This window comes from Apium graveolens, chromosome 6 (assembly GCF_009905375.1).
Source record: "Apium graveolens cultivar Ventura chromosome 6, ASM990537v1, whole genome shotgun sequence".
Taxonomy (NCBI): domain Eukaryota; kingdom Viridiplantae; phylum Streptophyta; class Magnoliopsida; order Apiales; family Apiaceae; genus Apium; species Apium graveolens.
This window is the reverse complement of record NC_133652.1, coordinates 294,459,564-294,471,789: the sequence shown is the minus strand read 5'-3', so window position 1 is coordinate 294,471,789 and position 12,226 is coordinate 294,459,564. Positions and strand designations below refer to the sequence as shown.

The window sequence follows — 12,226 nt, the reverse complement described above, 5'->3', positions numbered from 1 at the left end:
TATGTGTATCCATGAAGCTAAATAAATGGTTAAAGTACAGGTCCATGTCTATGAACCGAGTATAGGTCCAGATAACGACGTGAAAGCATGTTCATCTAAGGACATCTAGAAGGTTCTACTTTTAAAAGTTTATGGACTTTAAAGTTATTACAAAAGAAAAATAATTGGATAAGGCACATATTATATAAGAGGATGGATGAGATTTTAGTCATCAGCAGAGTTCTGCTCACAATTCAAGCAGAGGTTCAAGTGACGAATGTGAGAAAGAAGAAGTGCATGAATATGAACCATTTCGATATGGAAATGAAGATGTATCAAGTGAAGAGCTTCATGAGGCAGGTTCTTGTGAATATTTGGATCTTGACATAGTTCAGGTACATACACGTATCAAAAATGGTGACCATGGAGGTTTATACAAGTTCGAGGAGGAATAGGTATGCCTTGTCCCCAAAGATGGAGATAAGGCCATACAATAATGACTTCAAGTATTTACTCCATGGTTAAAAGTTCAAGCCAATTGGTAGCCAAAGCATGTTACATATAAGCCCAAGACTCGAAGGTACTTCAACAATAAGGTTCGAGCTCACCCCTGAAGGTTCATTGGATTTTTGGAAGGAAGGTCCAATGCTACGTGCAAGGTCAAGGCATAGAAGCTCTTCTACCATATTTGTGGCATAAATGGGCAGAGTTTGAGGTACATATTCTAATTCTTGAATTCACCTATCACCAGAATATATTACAGTTATCTTATTTTATATTCCCTCTTGTACTGCGTGAGTTTATTTTTATATAGTAAGTATGTCGGATAATTGATTTTATGGTTTGAGTTTAATACATGCTTATATATTTGATCAGTTGAACAACTTGCATGACTATGGACATTTAATATGCTCATAGTATATGATGTGGCTTCACAATGCTAATGTTAGGAATATGTTGTGTACTTGATGATAACTTGAACAAAACACTTAGTAGATTTTATTTAAGAGAAATTGTAGATTTCAACGGATGATCAATTCAACATCCGTTGAAAGAGTAGCTTATGTAACAATAAAAATAATAGCACATTTTTCATACTTAAGTACCTTAGTGAACTAGATGTTGTAGAATGTTTAAGTCATGTTGACTACTAGATTGATATACAAGATAGGATGGTTAATTTTAAATATTAGATGCCTTATAATCCTCTATAAATGAAATGGAGTCAAAGGTCAAGAAAACAGTCTCAACGGATGATTCACAAGGTTTCAACAGATGATCAACATAAGTCTCGACGGATGATCAACCTGAGTCTCAACGGATGATCAATTTGAGTTTCAACGGATGATCGGATTCAAAAGAGTAGTTGATAGTGACTTGACAATCACAGGCGTTGGTTGTAGCAAATGGAATATGGAAGCCTAATTCAGGTTTTAGAGAACAAAGAAGCATTTCCATTTCCATGCTAAACTGAAAATATTTAAAGATACTGGAAAGAGAAGTTTAGCAGCATGAAATTAGATTAGAAATAGTTTGTCTTATTATCTTGTCTTTTTATCATATAACTTGGTGATATATAAAACAAGACAAGCAAGTTGAATAGCATCCAAGGTAGTAAGCATTTACCAGAGAAATAGATAACGCAAAATCTATAAAGAATTTCTCTGTTCTTGTTGTTCAACTTGTAAGCTTCTATGTACAATTTTGTAACACAGAAAACTCTACTTAATATATATCTCTGGTGGAAAAGGTCAATCCATCAGAAAGTTTTTAAGTACTTGTATTTAAATACTTTGTGTTTTGATTTCTACATTACTCTCATTCCGCACCATTGCTAAATCAAACACAATTATTTATTTGTAGAAGAATTGTTTATGAAATCTAAAAAGTAGCCAGAATTATATTCAACCCCCCTTCTGTAATTCTTTGTTAGATTGTTGGAGAATAATAGATAATATGTTTACAAATGATTTAATTATCTACTATTTGGTATACTCAATATGGTTTAGGTCAATTATATAGTCTGTATGTGTATATACATGTTGGAGTGTAAATGCATGCTTGAACCTAGTTCTTCACTATAAGTTTGGATTATATTAAAGAACCCGGGGGTAGTAGGTGTATACCCCATACATTTATAACTTTGAAATGGATAAATTTTAAAGGAAAATTGAAATTTAATTGGATTTGGAAGGAACTGGTATGCATTAATTTTTTTATAATAGGGCTATAAATGAACCTAATTCTCTGATCATAGTGTAATTTATATATAGTATAGGGTATTTATACGAATAAGGTCATAATCTTTTGCATTATTCTACTTGATATGTGCATGTTAATATTTGCTAAGTTATAGTGTTCATCTATGCATAAATATGGGTATTGAATAGCTTCATGTGGATAAATGTACCTATCTTTAGGGGCATGCTTGCTAGAATAAGTGTAAGATGATATTATGGTATTTGCTCTTTTCACTACAAGAATAATGTCAATACAAATCACACATTAGACATCGGTTAACTTTGCCACTGATGTTAAAAAAAGTATTGACATCACCCCGTATTTTTGTGATGTCTTTGTTCTTTGTAGACATCAGTCATAATTAAACCGGTGTCTAAAATTCACCAAAAAAATTAAAAATTTCACGCCCACCTTTTCTTTCCCCCGTTAGTGAAATTTTTATTCGGTTTTTAGTTCTACATTCCCCCAAATCCCAAAATTCTCCCCCTTTAACCAGATTTTGGTTCCCTCCAAATCAATCTTCAGACACAACAAAATCAAAACAAAAAACTAAAAACAAAAAAAAACTAAAAACTAACAGAAACTCTCTCTCTCTCTCTCTTGAAGCCCTGTCTCTCTCGAACCTCACTCTCTCTCGATCAAACCTCTCTCCCCTCACAATCTCTCTAAACTCCGGCCATCATCTCACCATCACAATCTCTCGAACCGCTCTCTCCCTCTCACCTCTGTCTCGAACCTGTCTCTGGAACCTCTCTCTCTCTCTCTCTCTCTCTCTCTCTCTCTCTCTCTCTCTCTCTCTCTCTCTCTGTCTCTCCGCTCTCATTCTCTCCGTTAAGCCTCTTTCAGTTAACCTCTCTACTTCGGTAACTGTTGTATCTACTTGAATCGAACTAGTCTTCTCTGCATGAAGATCAGTTTTAAAAGTTGAGGATTTTTTAATTCAAAGCCATAATTTTGTAAATTGGGGTTTTATCTAATTCGAAACCGTTATTTTTTTTATTAATTTAATGTCTAAACTTGTTGCTAATACTTTTCTTCTTGTTGTATACAAGACCTAGTCTGAGAAAAAGATTTAAAGCTTTAGGTAATTTGGGTGTTTTTGGTTGTACATTTGTATTTTTGTTTATTTTTTTATTTTTATAAATTAGATTTTCATTTGTTTGTAATGTTATGATTTGTTTTTACAGGACATTAGTGCTATTTAATTTTTCGATCTTCGGTGAGTTTTCTTTTCCAACTCTGTTTTGTACGCTTATACATTTGATTTGTTTTGTTAGATTTGATATTGTTTTTTTGTCTATGTGCTATGTAGTTGGTTCTTATGTTGATCTATGTGTTGTATATATTATGCATTATGTATTCTATGAAATCTCAGTTTTGTTTTATTTGCAATTATGTGCAGGAGAATTCATTTTGGTATTAGTATATTATATTTAAATGTAGTCGTGTTCTGAATTTTATATGCAAGTGTGTGGTTAATTTAGTCATTGTGTATGCACGTGTTTAGTTGAAAATAGTACATTTATAATTTGATAATCTGCATCCGTGATCTGACTATTATATTATGGTTAATTATAGTTAATTATATAGTGATTATACATTAAGTACTGAATGACCAGTTAATATATAGTACTAGTACTATAATTAAATGTATAATATGAATTACGTAATGCATTACCAATCGATTCATATCATATTATAATAAAATATATAACATTAAAATGTATAATATGCATTATGTATAATATGAATTCTCAGTTTTCTTATGTCGTTTATAGTCTGCCCTATGTGTGGATGTCATACTTAAAATCAAGTTAGACTTCTAAAATAAATATTAGACTTATAAAATAAATATAAGCCTTATACTAAATTTTTTAGTGACATACCAGGTGGTTTTAAATGGATAATTCTTGGATAAAAGCCGATAAGGATTCTCTACAGTATGAAATTGGTGTTGAAAACTTCTTGATATTTGTCGAAGAAAATGCTAAAAACCCCAAGAAAATTTCTTGTCCTTGTGCACACTACTCTAACTTCAAAAAGTTTTATGTGAATATAATCAGAGGTCATCTGTATGAATTAGGGTTTAGTTTAGGATATTCTGATTGGATTTGGCATGGAGAAAACCATGATAAGAGTACTAGGTCATATGTTGGAAGTACTTGTCCTGCCTCGAAGCCCATACCAATTTCAGAAACATTTAACGTGTGTCAAGCAGCCTATAGTAGGGAAGATTGCGATGAAGAGTCAGATAACTTTAAGTGGTTTGTTACCGATGCAGAACAACCTCTGTTTGAGGGAAGTGAGTGTACTAAACTGGAGTCGGTCTTAAAATTACATAATTGGAAGGCTAGGTTTGGAGTTTCTAATAAAGTTTTTACTGATCTGCTTCAATCAATTGGATCAATTCTTTCTAAAGATAATCTGCTTCTGTCTAATATGTATGAAGCCATGAAAATCTTGACTGATTTAGGCCTCGAGTATATTAAATTCCACGCTTGTCCAAATGACTGCGTATTATACAGGGGTCCAATTCTCGAGTCTTCTTCCGAGTGTCCCAAATGCCACCTCTCTCGCTGGAAAGTTGGGAAAGATGGTCAAGTTAGGGTAAATGTGCCAGCTAAGGTTATGTGGTATTTTCCGATAATCCCCAGATTTAAAAGAATGTTTAAATAATCGATCTTGTTGGCGCAAATATACCCAACAAGATCCAAAGATGGAAAGATGCGTCACCCCTCTGATTCTCCTTCTTGGAGAAATGTAGATTATAGGTGGCCTGAGTTTGGTAGCGAGGGAAGAATTATACGTTTAGGATTAGCGGCCGATGGTATAAATCCACACAACAATGGATTAAATAATCAGTACAGCTGCTGGCCAGTTATGTTAGTAACATATAATCTTCCTCCATGGTTATGCATGAAGAGGAAGTTTATGATGTTAACAACATTAATTTCAGGCCCACAAGAGCCTGATAATGATATTGAAGTATATCCCCAGCCACTGATCGACGATTTAAAAAAATTGTGGGAGGAAGGTGAACCAAACGTGTACGATGCCCATACCAAATCCTTTTTCACTTTAAAGGCAATCTTGATGTAGACAATAATTGACTTCCCGGGATATGGAAATTTTTCGGGGTGCGTTAATAAGGGTTATAGGGACTGTCAAGTATGCGGTGATCAGACCGTGGCTAAATATCTAAGTCGTAGTAGAAAAATGAGCTACCAAGGACATCATCGGTATTTAAATCTTTATATTCCGTATAGGAGACAAAGGACAGCTTTTAATGGAGATCAAGAATTTGGTTGTGCACCTGAACCACTTAGCAGAGAGGAAGTGTTGGGGCCACAACAACAACTTAGGTTCAGTTTTGGGAAGGGGGGAAGCCAAAAAAGGTGGAGTCTCCATGGAAAAAATAGTCAGTTTTTTTTGAGTTAGAGTATTGGAAGTTTCACCATGTTCGATATTGTTTAGATGTCATGCACGTCGAAAAGAACGTGTGTGATAATATATTTGGGACACTTCTGCACATGAAATTCAAGAGTAAAGATAGCCTTGCCTCGCGTCTTCATTTGGTTGACATGGGAATACGACCTGATTTAGCTCCAGAAGTAGGTGAGAAAAGAACATACCTACCTCCTGCCCCTTATACTCTCTCCCAGAAAGAAAAACAAACAATATTGACATCATTGTACGGCATGAAACTTCCATACGGACATGCTTCAAATATAAGAAACTGTGTATCGATGATTGATATGAAGTTGTATGGTTTAAAGTCCCATGACTGCCATATCCTTCTCCAACAACTACTACCTGTTTGTATTCATTCAGTGCTTCTGAAAAATTTTAGGGTTAGTATCCTAAGATTGTGTTTTTTCTTCAACTCTCTGTGCAACAAAGTTGTAGATGTGTCAAAGTTGAATAAATTACAAGCAGATGTGATAATGACCCTATGTGAGTTAGAGAAGATATTCCCTCTGTCATTTTTTGACGTTATGATACATCTTATGGTCCACCTAGTAAAGGGAACTGCGATTATATGGACCGGTTTTTTATAGATGGATGTTTCCATTTGAACGCATCAATAAAATATTGAAGAGTTATGTAAGAAACCGATTCTATCCAGAAGGTTCTATAGCTGAAGGTTAACTCAAAGATGAGTCAATAGAATTTTACAGTGAGTTCTATAGCGGGAGTAGTAGAACAACCGGTCTTCCAAAAGATGAAGAAAAAATTTCTGGTCCAATCGGTGGTGTGACTATGAAGTCAGTTGAGGAAAAAGAACGAGATGAGGCTCATCTTTCAGTTCTTCGTAATAATTCGGAAGTGGAACCATATGTTATGTAAGTAAAACATAAAAAGTATACATATAATTGTTAAAGTTGTATTTGGTATAGTTTAGTCGAATCTGATGTAAGTAATTTCAGGTTGCATAAAAAATATTTGGAAGAGATTTATCGATGGAAAAAGAAGAGTGTACAATGGCTACTGGGAGAGCACAATCGACAATTTGCCGATTGGTTTGAAAAAAAAGTTAATTTACATTCTTTTTCCTTCTCTTTTTTTATAAGTCGTGTTTTTAAATTTGTAGCCACTTATATGCATCAATAAATTATATGTAGGTCCGTACAGAAATGAGGGAGAATGTGGAAGCCGTATCTGAAACTATAAGATGGTTGGCTGGGAAACCTTCATTTTCAGTTTTGACTTACGAAAGTTATGCTGTTGAAGGGGTCCGATACCACATAAAGTATCGAGATAATGCAAGGGTAGTTCAGAATAGTGGTGTGTCATTAGTTGCGAGGACATTCCAAGTCTCTACACTACACCAAAATCTCATTCACACAACTGTCATGAGACAACGGTTCAAAATATACCCGTTGTCCCAAAAAATCAAACCACGGGGTTTTCTTCGCTATGAAAAAACAGTTGTCTTGCTTTCCATCCGACAACGTTTATAGAGGTTTTTGCACACTATTGTCTAAGCTTTTCGATTTGACTTATTTAGACAACTGTGATTTCATGGACTGTTGTTTATGACTATTTTAAACAAGCGTGAACCAATGTTGTATGTCCAAAAACTCATTCTATCTTAAGACAACTGTTATTTTACGAGCTGTTGTTTGTAACCCTTTTACATAATGTTGCATGCATGTTGTATGTACAAAAATTCATTCCATCTTAAGACAACAGTTTTTGACAAGTCTGTTGTCTAATTTAGACAATGGTTTACTAAAACTGATATCTTAGACTCTATCAAACAATAGATTTAAAATACCATTGTAGAAAGCAAAGTTCATAGACAATGGTTATTAACATTATGGGATAATAGAGGTTCATACAACAGTTTACTGATTAGCAAAAGAAACCGTTGTCTATACAGCAAAGATGGAAAAAAAAATTGACTTGCACATATTACAAAGGTCCAACCAACAACAAAGTAGAGATCCTCAATCAAAATTGAAAGCCATTCCTCAAAATTGGCAAACCATACACTTTCAATTAAACAAGACAGAGATTTCAAATTACATTGTTCCATATATACAAGACAGAGTTGTTTAGTAGTGAATATTACAATGAAAATGGAAACACAATCCTTGTTTACTGCCTTTGGTAACATGCATGCTGCTTAGCCATAATTTTGCACGCCTTGACAACCGCCGTATGCTGGTAATTCTGCATAAACACAAAAACAAGTGATCAACATTAATTTGCACAAGTTTGATGTGGAAAATTTTATAATTTATCCTCTGCAGTAGATAACATATCTCCAAGCCCTGTTTCTGCAGTAGAAGCTAGCCATACTTGTATGTCCGCCGAATGATTATTTTTGCTATGATAAAATCATCATCTATTATAAGAAGAGCATCAACCAGCAGCATTCACAAATTGAAAACTCAGTCAACTAGATGATGATTTTATCACGGCAAAAGTAATCTCATCAAGGGGTTCACGAGCAGTACACATGGATAATGGGAGCTTCACCTACAAAAAGAATAAAGTGAGCGGTACATGGACTCAAGTATCTATAAATAATTATATATATTACCACTATGGAAGTTGAATCCATTCTTCTTCCTCTCGCATATAGCTAGTATTTTCATCGTCCAGTTCATCAACATTCGGGAACACGGGCAACTGCAGCTCATTCTCAAGTTCTATTTCTACAGAGCCTTCATTTTCATCATCACAGTGGTCATAAAAGTTCTTTTCCGGGACTTTCAACACCACAGACCAAAATTTTTCAAGAGTATCATCAATGTAGCAAACTTGCTTAACATGTTTCCCTAGAACAAAAGGATCATTTGAAAATCCTAATTTATTTAAATTAACCAATGTATATCCCAACTCATCAACCTTAACCCCTTTGTTCATATCTACCCAATTGCAACGAAATATAGGGACTCTAAAATTATTATAGTCTAGCTCCCATATACTTGTTATAACTCCATAATAGGTATGTGAAGTATGTTCAACAGATTTAAATTTTTCGGAAGGCATTAATGTATCTGCAACAACACAAACACCACTACACTGTACTTGTCTATTATTATCACGCTCCTTGGTGCTATAAATAACCCCGCTGATTTTATAACCACTAAACGTAGGAACATTCTTGTTAGGCCCTTCTGCCATCCACCTTATATCATCACCTATGCTATTATGGTCATGGAGCAATTCCGTCTCAATCTGTACAATAAAAAAAAAATTAAACAATTTTTTTAGGTCTGTGTTTTTATTTTTTATTGGATGTCTTCGACTTCTTATATTACTTGTCTGTATTGTTTTTAATCAGGACTACGTAACAAGGTAATAAACACATAAATAAAACTTACCTTTTTCCTGAACCATTCGGGGAATTGTTCATTCTGCTTGGTTTTTAGCCACACCTCGTCATTTTCATGCTGCTGGTATCTTAGCATTAAAGATGCCATATGTTCACTACAAGTAAAATCAATTGCTTCAATATATTTACCGAATTGCAGATAATGAGAAAATAACAAAATGCACACACACACACACATATGTTAGTAACTTACTCAAAATATTGCCTCATGTGATTGCTATTTTGCAGAACACATAAGTGTGCTAGATGCAATTCCTCTTTGCTTGGCTTGATCATTGTCGCACCAGATAAAGGTTTGCTTATTGCATTTTGCTCATGCCTATCATTTTTTGGCAAACCTATGGTAGCTTCTTCAAAATTGACCAAACGTTCAACGGCCTCTTCGGCAACATATGCCTCGGCAATACAACCTTCGGGATGAGCAGCATTTCGAACATATACTTTAAACGCCTTCATATATCTCTCAAAAGGATACATCCAACGTAGAAAGATTGGCCCGCAAAGCTTAACCTCTCTCACAAGATGAATTGAGAGATGGATCATGACATCGAAGAACGAAGGGGGAAAGTGTTTTTTCCAGCTGGCATAATGTTTCCACCAACTGAGATTGCATATTTTTCAATTTATCTACATCGATGACTTTGCTGCAAATTGCCTTGAAGAAAAGGCAAAACCTTATTATTGTGCACCTGACTTTTTTGTGCAGTACCGACCGAATCGCAATTGGAAGCAAATGATGCAATATTGTGTGGCAATCATGAGATTTCATTCCAACAAGCCGAAGTTTTTCCATATTTACAAGATTCTTGATATTTGAACAAAATCCATCCGGTAACTTCATTTGAAGAAATGATGAGCAAACTACCTTCTTTTCAGCATTTGATAAGTTCCATGCAGCCAAAGGTACCTTCTCTTTCTTTCCGGGAGTTTTTGGCCTTAGCTCCATTCTTATTCCCATTTCTGCCATATCGAGACGGACTGACTCCCTATCTTTTGTCTTTCCGGGAATATTTAGCAAAGTTCCAAGTAAAGCCTCACATATATTTTTCTCGATGTGCATCACATCGAGAACATGCCTAACTGGCAAAAATTTCCAATACTCAAGTTGAAAGAAGATAGATAACTTCTTCCAAACTGGTCTAGCATCACCTTTCTTCCGTTTATGTTGGCGTTGTGTCTTACCAAAGACATGGTCCCTTAGATGTTGTACTCTTTCAAAAACCTGCTCACCAGTTAATGGAATAGGACCAGCACCTGTCTCAACGCTATTATCAAAAGCTGCCTTTTGATTTCTATACGGATGATGACGAGGCAACCACCTCCTATGCCTCATAACTACCGTCTTCCGATAGTGAACCAGCCTAGTAGCCTCTGTTTTATCAACACAAAGAATACAAGCATTATATCCTTTAACTACATGTCCCGACAAGTTCCCCAAGGCCGGATAGTCACTTATTGTCCATAATAATATGCCCCTAAGTACGAAAGACTCTTGTCTATATGCGTCGTACACTTGTTTCCCGCGCCACAACTCCTGCAGATCTTCAATAAGTGGTTGAAGGAACACATCTATATCATTTCCAGGCTCGGTCGGTCCTGATATTAACAAGCAAAGCATAATGTACCTTCTTTTCATACAGAGCCAAGGTGGAAGGTTGTAAACCGATAGCAAAACTGGCCAACTTGAGTGATCAGTACGGTTTCCACGAAAAGGATTGAAACCGTCGGCGGATAAAGCTAACCGGAGGTTTCTACTCTCCGATGCAAAATCAGGCCACTTTTGATCGACATCCTTCCATGTTTGCGAGTCTGCTGGATGCCTCATTTTACCATCTTGTTGTCGTTCGGTCTCATGCCAAGTCATGTCCTTCGCAATCGCTGGTGTATTGAACAAATTTCTTATTCTTGGTATCAAGGGGAAATACCATAAGACCTTAGCAGGGACTCCTTCTTGTTCTTCTCCTTTCTTATTCAGTTTCCATCTAGAGGCCTTACATATGCGACAAGTAGTCTCATCTTCATCTTGTGGCCCACGATATAGTAGACAATTATTCGGGCATGCGTGTATCTTATCATAACCCATTCCTAATGCACATAAGGTTTTCTTCGCTTCATTGAAAGAAGAAGGGACATTGTTGCCTTCTGGTAGCAAAGACCCAATCAATAATAGAACATCAGAAAAACATGAATCCGACATACCATGCTTCACTTTCAAGTTGAATAACTTAACCAAAGCTTTCATCTTAGTGTAATTCTCACAACCAGGATAAAGAGGTTCATGCTCACCTTTCACATGGTTGATGAAATCTGAAGAATCTGAAGAAAGAACATCATCATCGTCAGCTTCACCCATTCTTGTGCAGAATTGGTAATTAGAAGATACCGAGTTGTCACTTTCATCCAATACAGGACTTTCTACAATATTTGGCTCCCCGTGCCATATCCAGCGAGTATACGTTTCATCAATACCATTTTGAAACAGATGGTTTTTAACAATCCGAGCTTTCCAAGATTTGCTATGTGCGCACTTTAAGCATGGACAACTTATTTTGTCTTCGTTATATCCATTCTCAAAGGCAAACATAAGTAAATCGTCCACTCCATTCTCAAACTCTCTTGTTCTTCTATCAGCTTTTAACCATGACCTATCCATATTTTGATATAAAACAAGCTGCAAAAAGAAAGTGACATAATGGTCAAAAACAGAGCATATACTATTAAGCTTATGACTAACTACCAAAACAATTACAAACCCAAATTCCCAAATAACCAAAACTATTAAGCTTATGACTAACTACCAAACCAAAACAATCAGCAACAACTACATAATCTATTAGCAATTAGTAACTAATTAAGCTTATCACAAACCCAAATTCCCAATGTGCATCACTTCAAACAATTAATTGCAAAGGTGAGCTTGTGTTAGAGCTTAAACCACTGAAACAATGGAGGAACCCTAAAACACTAAAAAGATAATTTAGGTTACGGATTTACCTAAAATGGAGCCGCCACGAATCACGATGGAGAGTACAGGAGGGGATAAGATGAGGAGTAATGAATGACCTAATTTTGACTTCAATTATTATGTTCTCATTCAGACATAACAAAGCTCAATGATTGGGTTGTTAAAATTTTAAATAATCCTTAAATTATGTCCAA

The 12,226-nt window shown here is 35.4% G+C and overlaps 1 protein-coding gene across 1 annotated transcript; it reads right to left on the bottom strand.

Annotated features, from left to right (window-relative positions):
- Positions 1 to 8,271: 8,271 nt before the first annotated feature.
- On the bottom strand, positions 8,272 to 11,720 carry LOC141666253 (uncharacterized). Its single transcript, XM_074472247.1, has 4 exons — positions 9,757 to 11,720; positions 9,273 to 9,668; positions 9,057 to 9,162; positions 8,272 to 8,910 (listed from the first exon to the last, which is right to left on the bottom strand). The coding sequence occupies exons 1-4, from the start codon at positions 11,718 to 11,720 to the stop codon at positions 8,272 to 8,274; spliced, it is 3,105 nt and encodes a 1,034-aa protein (XP_074328348.1).
- Between the last annotated feature and the right edge of the window lie 506 nt (positions 11,721 to 12,226).

Bases quoted from the DNA above. Each gene is read 5' to 3' on its own strand.
- LOC141666253 (XM_074472247.1), bottom strand. From the start codon at position 11,720: ATGGATAGGTCATGGTTAAAAGCTGATAGAAGAACAAGAGAGTTTGAG. The intron at 9,163-9,272 runs GCAATATTTTGA...TTTTACTTGTAG, and splicing joins CAAAATAGCAATCACATGAG to TGAACATATGGCATCTTTAA. The intron at 8,911-9,056 runs GTAAGTTTTATT...TTTATTGTACAG, and splicing joins CCGAATGGTTCAGGAAAAAG to ATTGAGACGGAATTGCTCCA.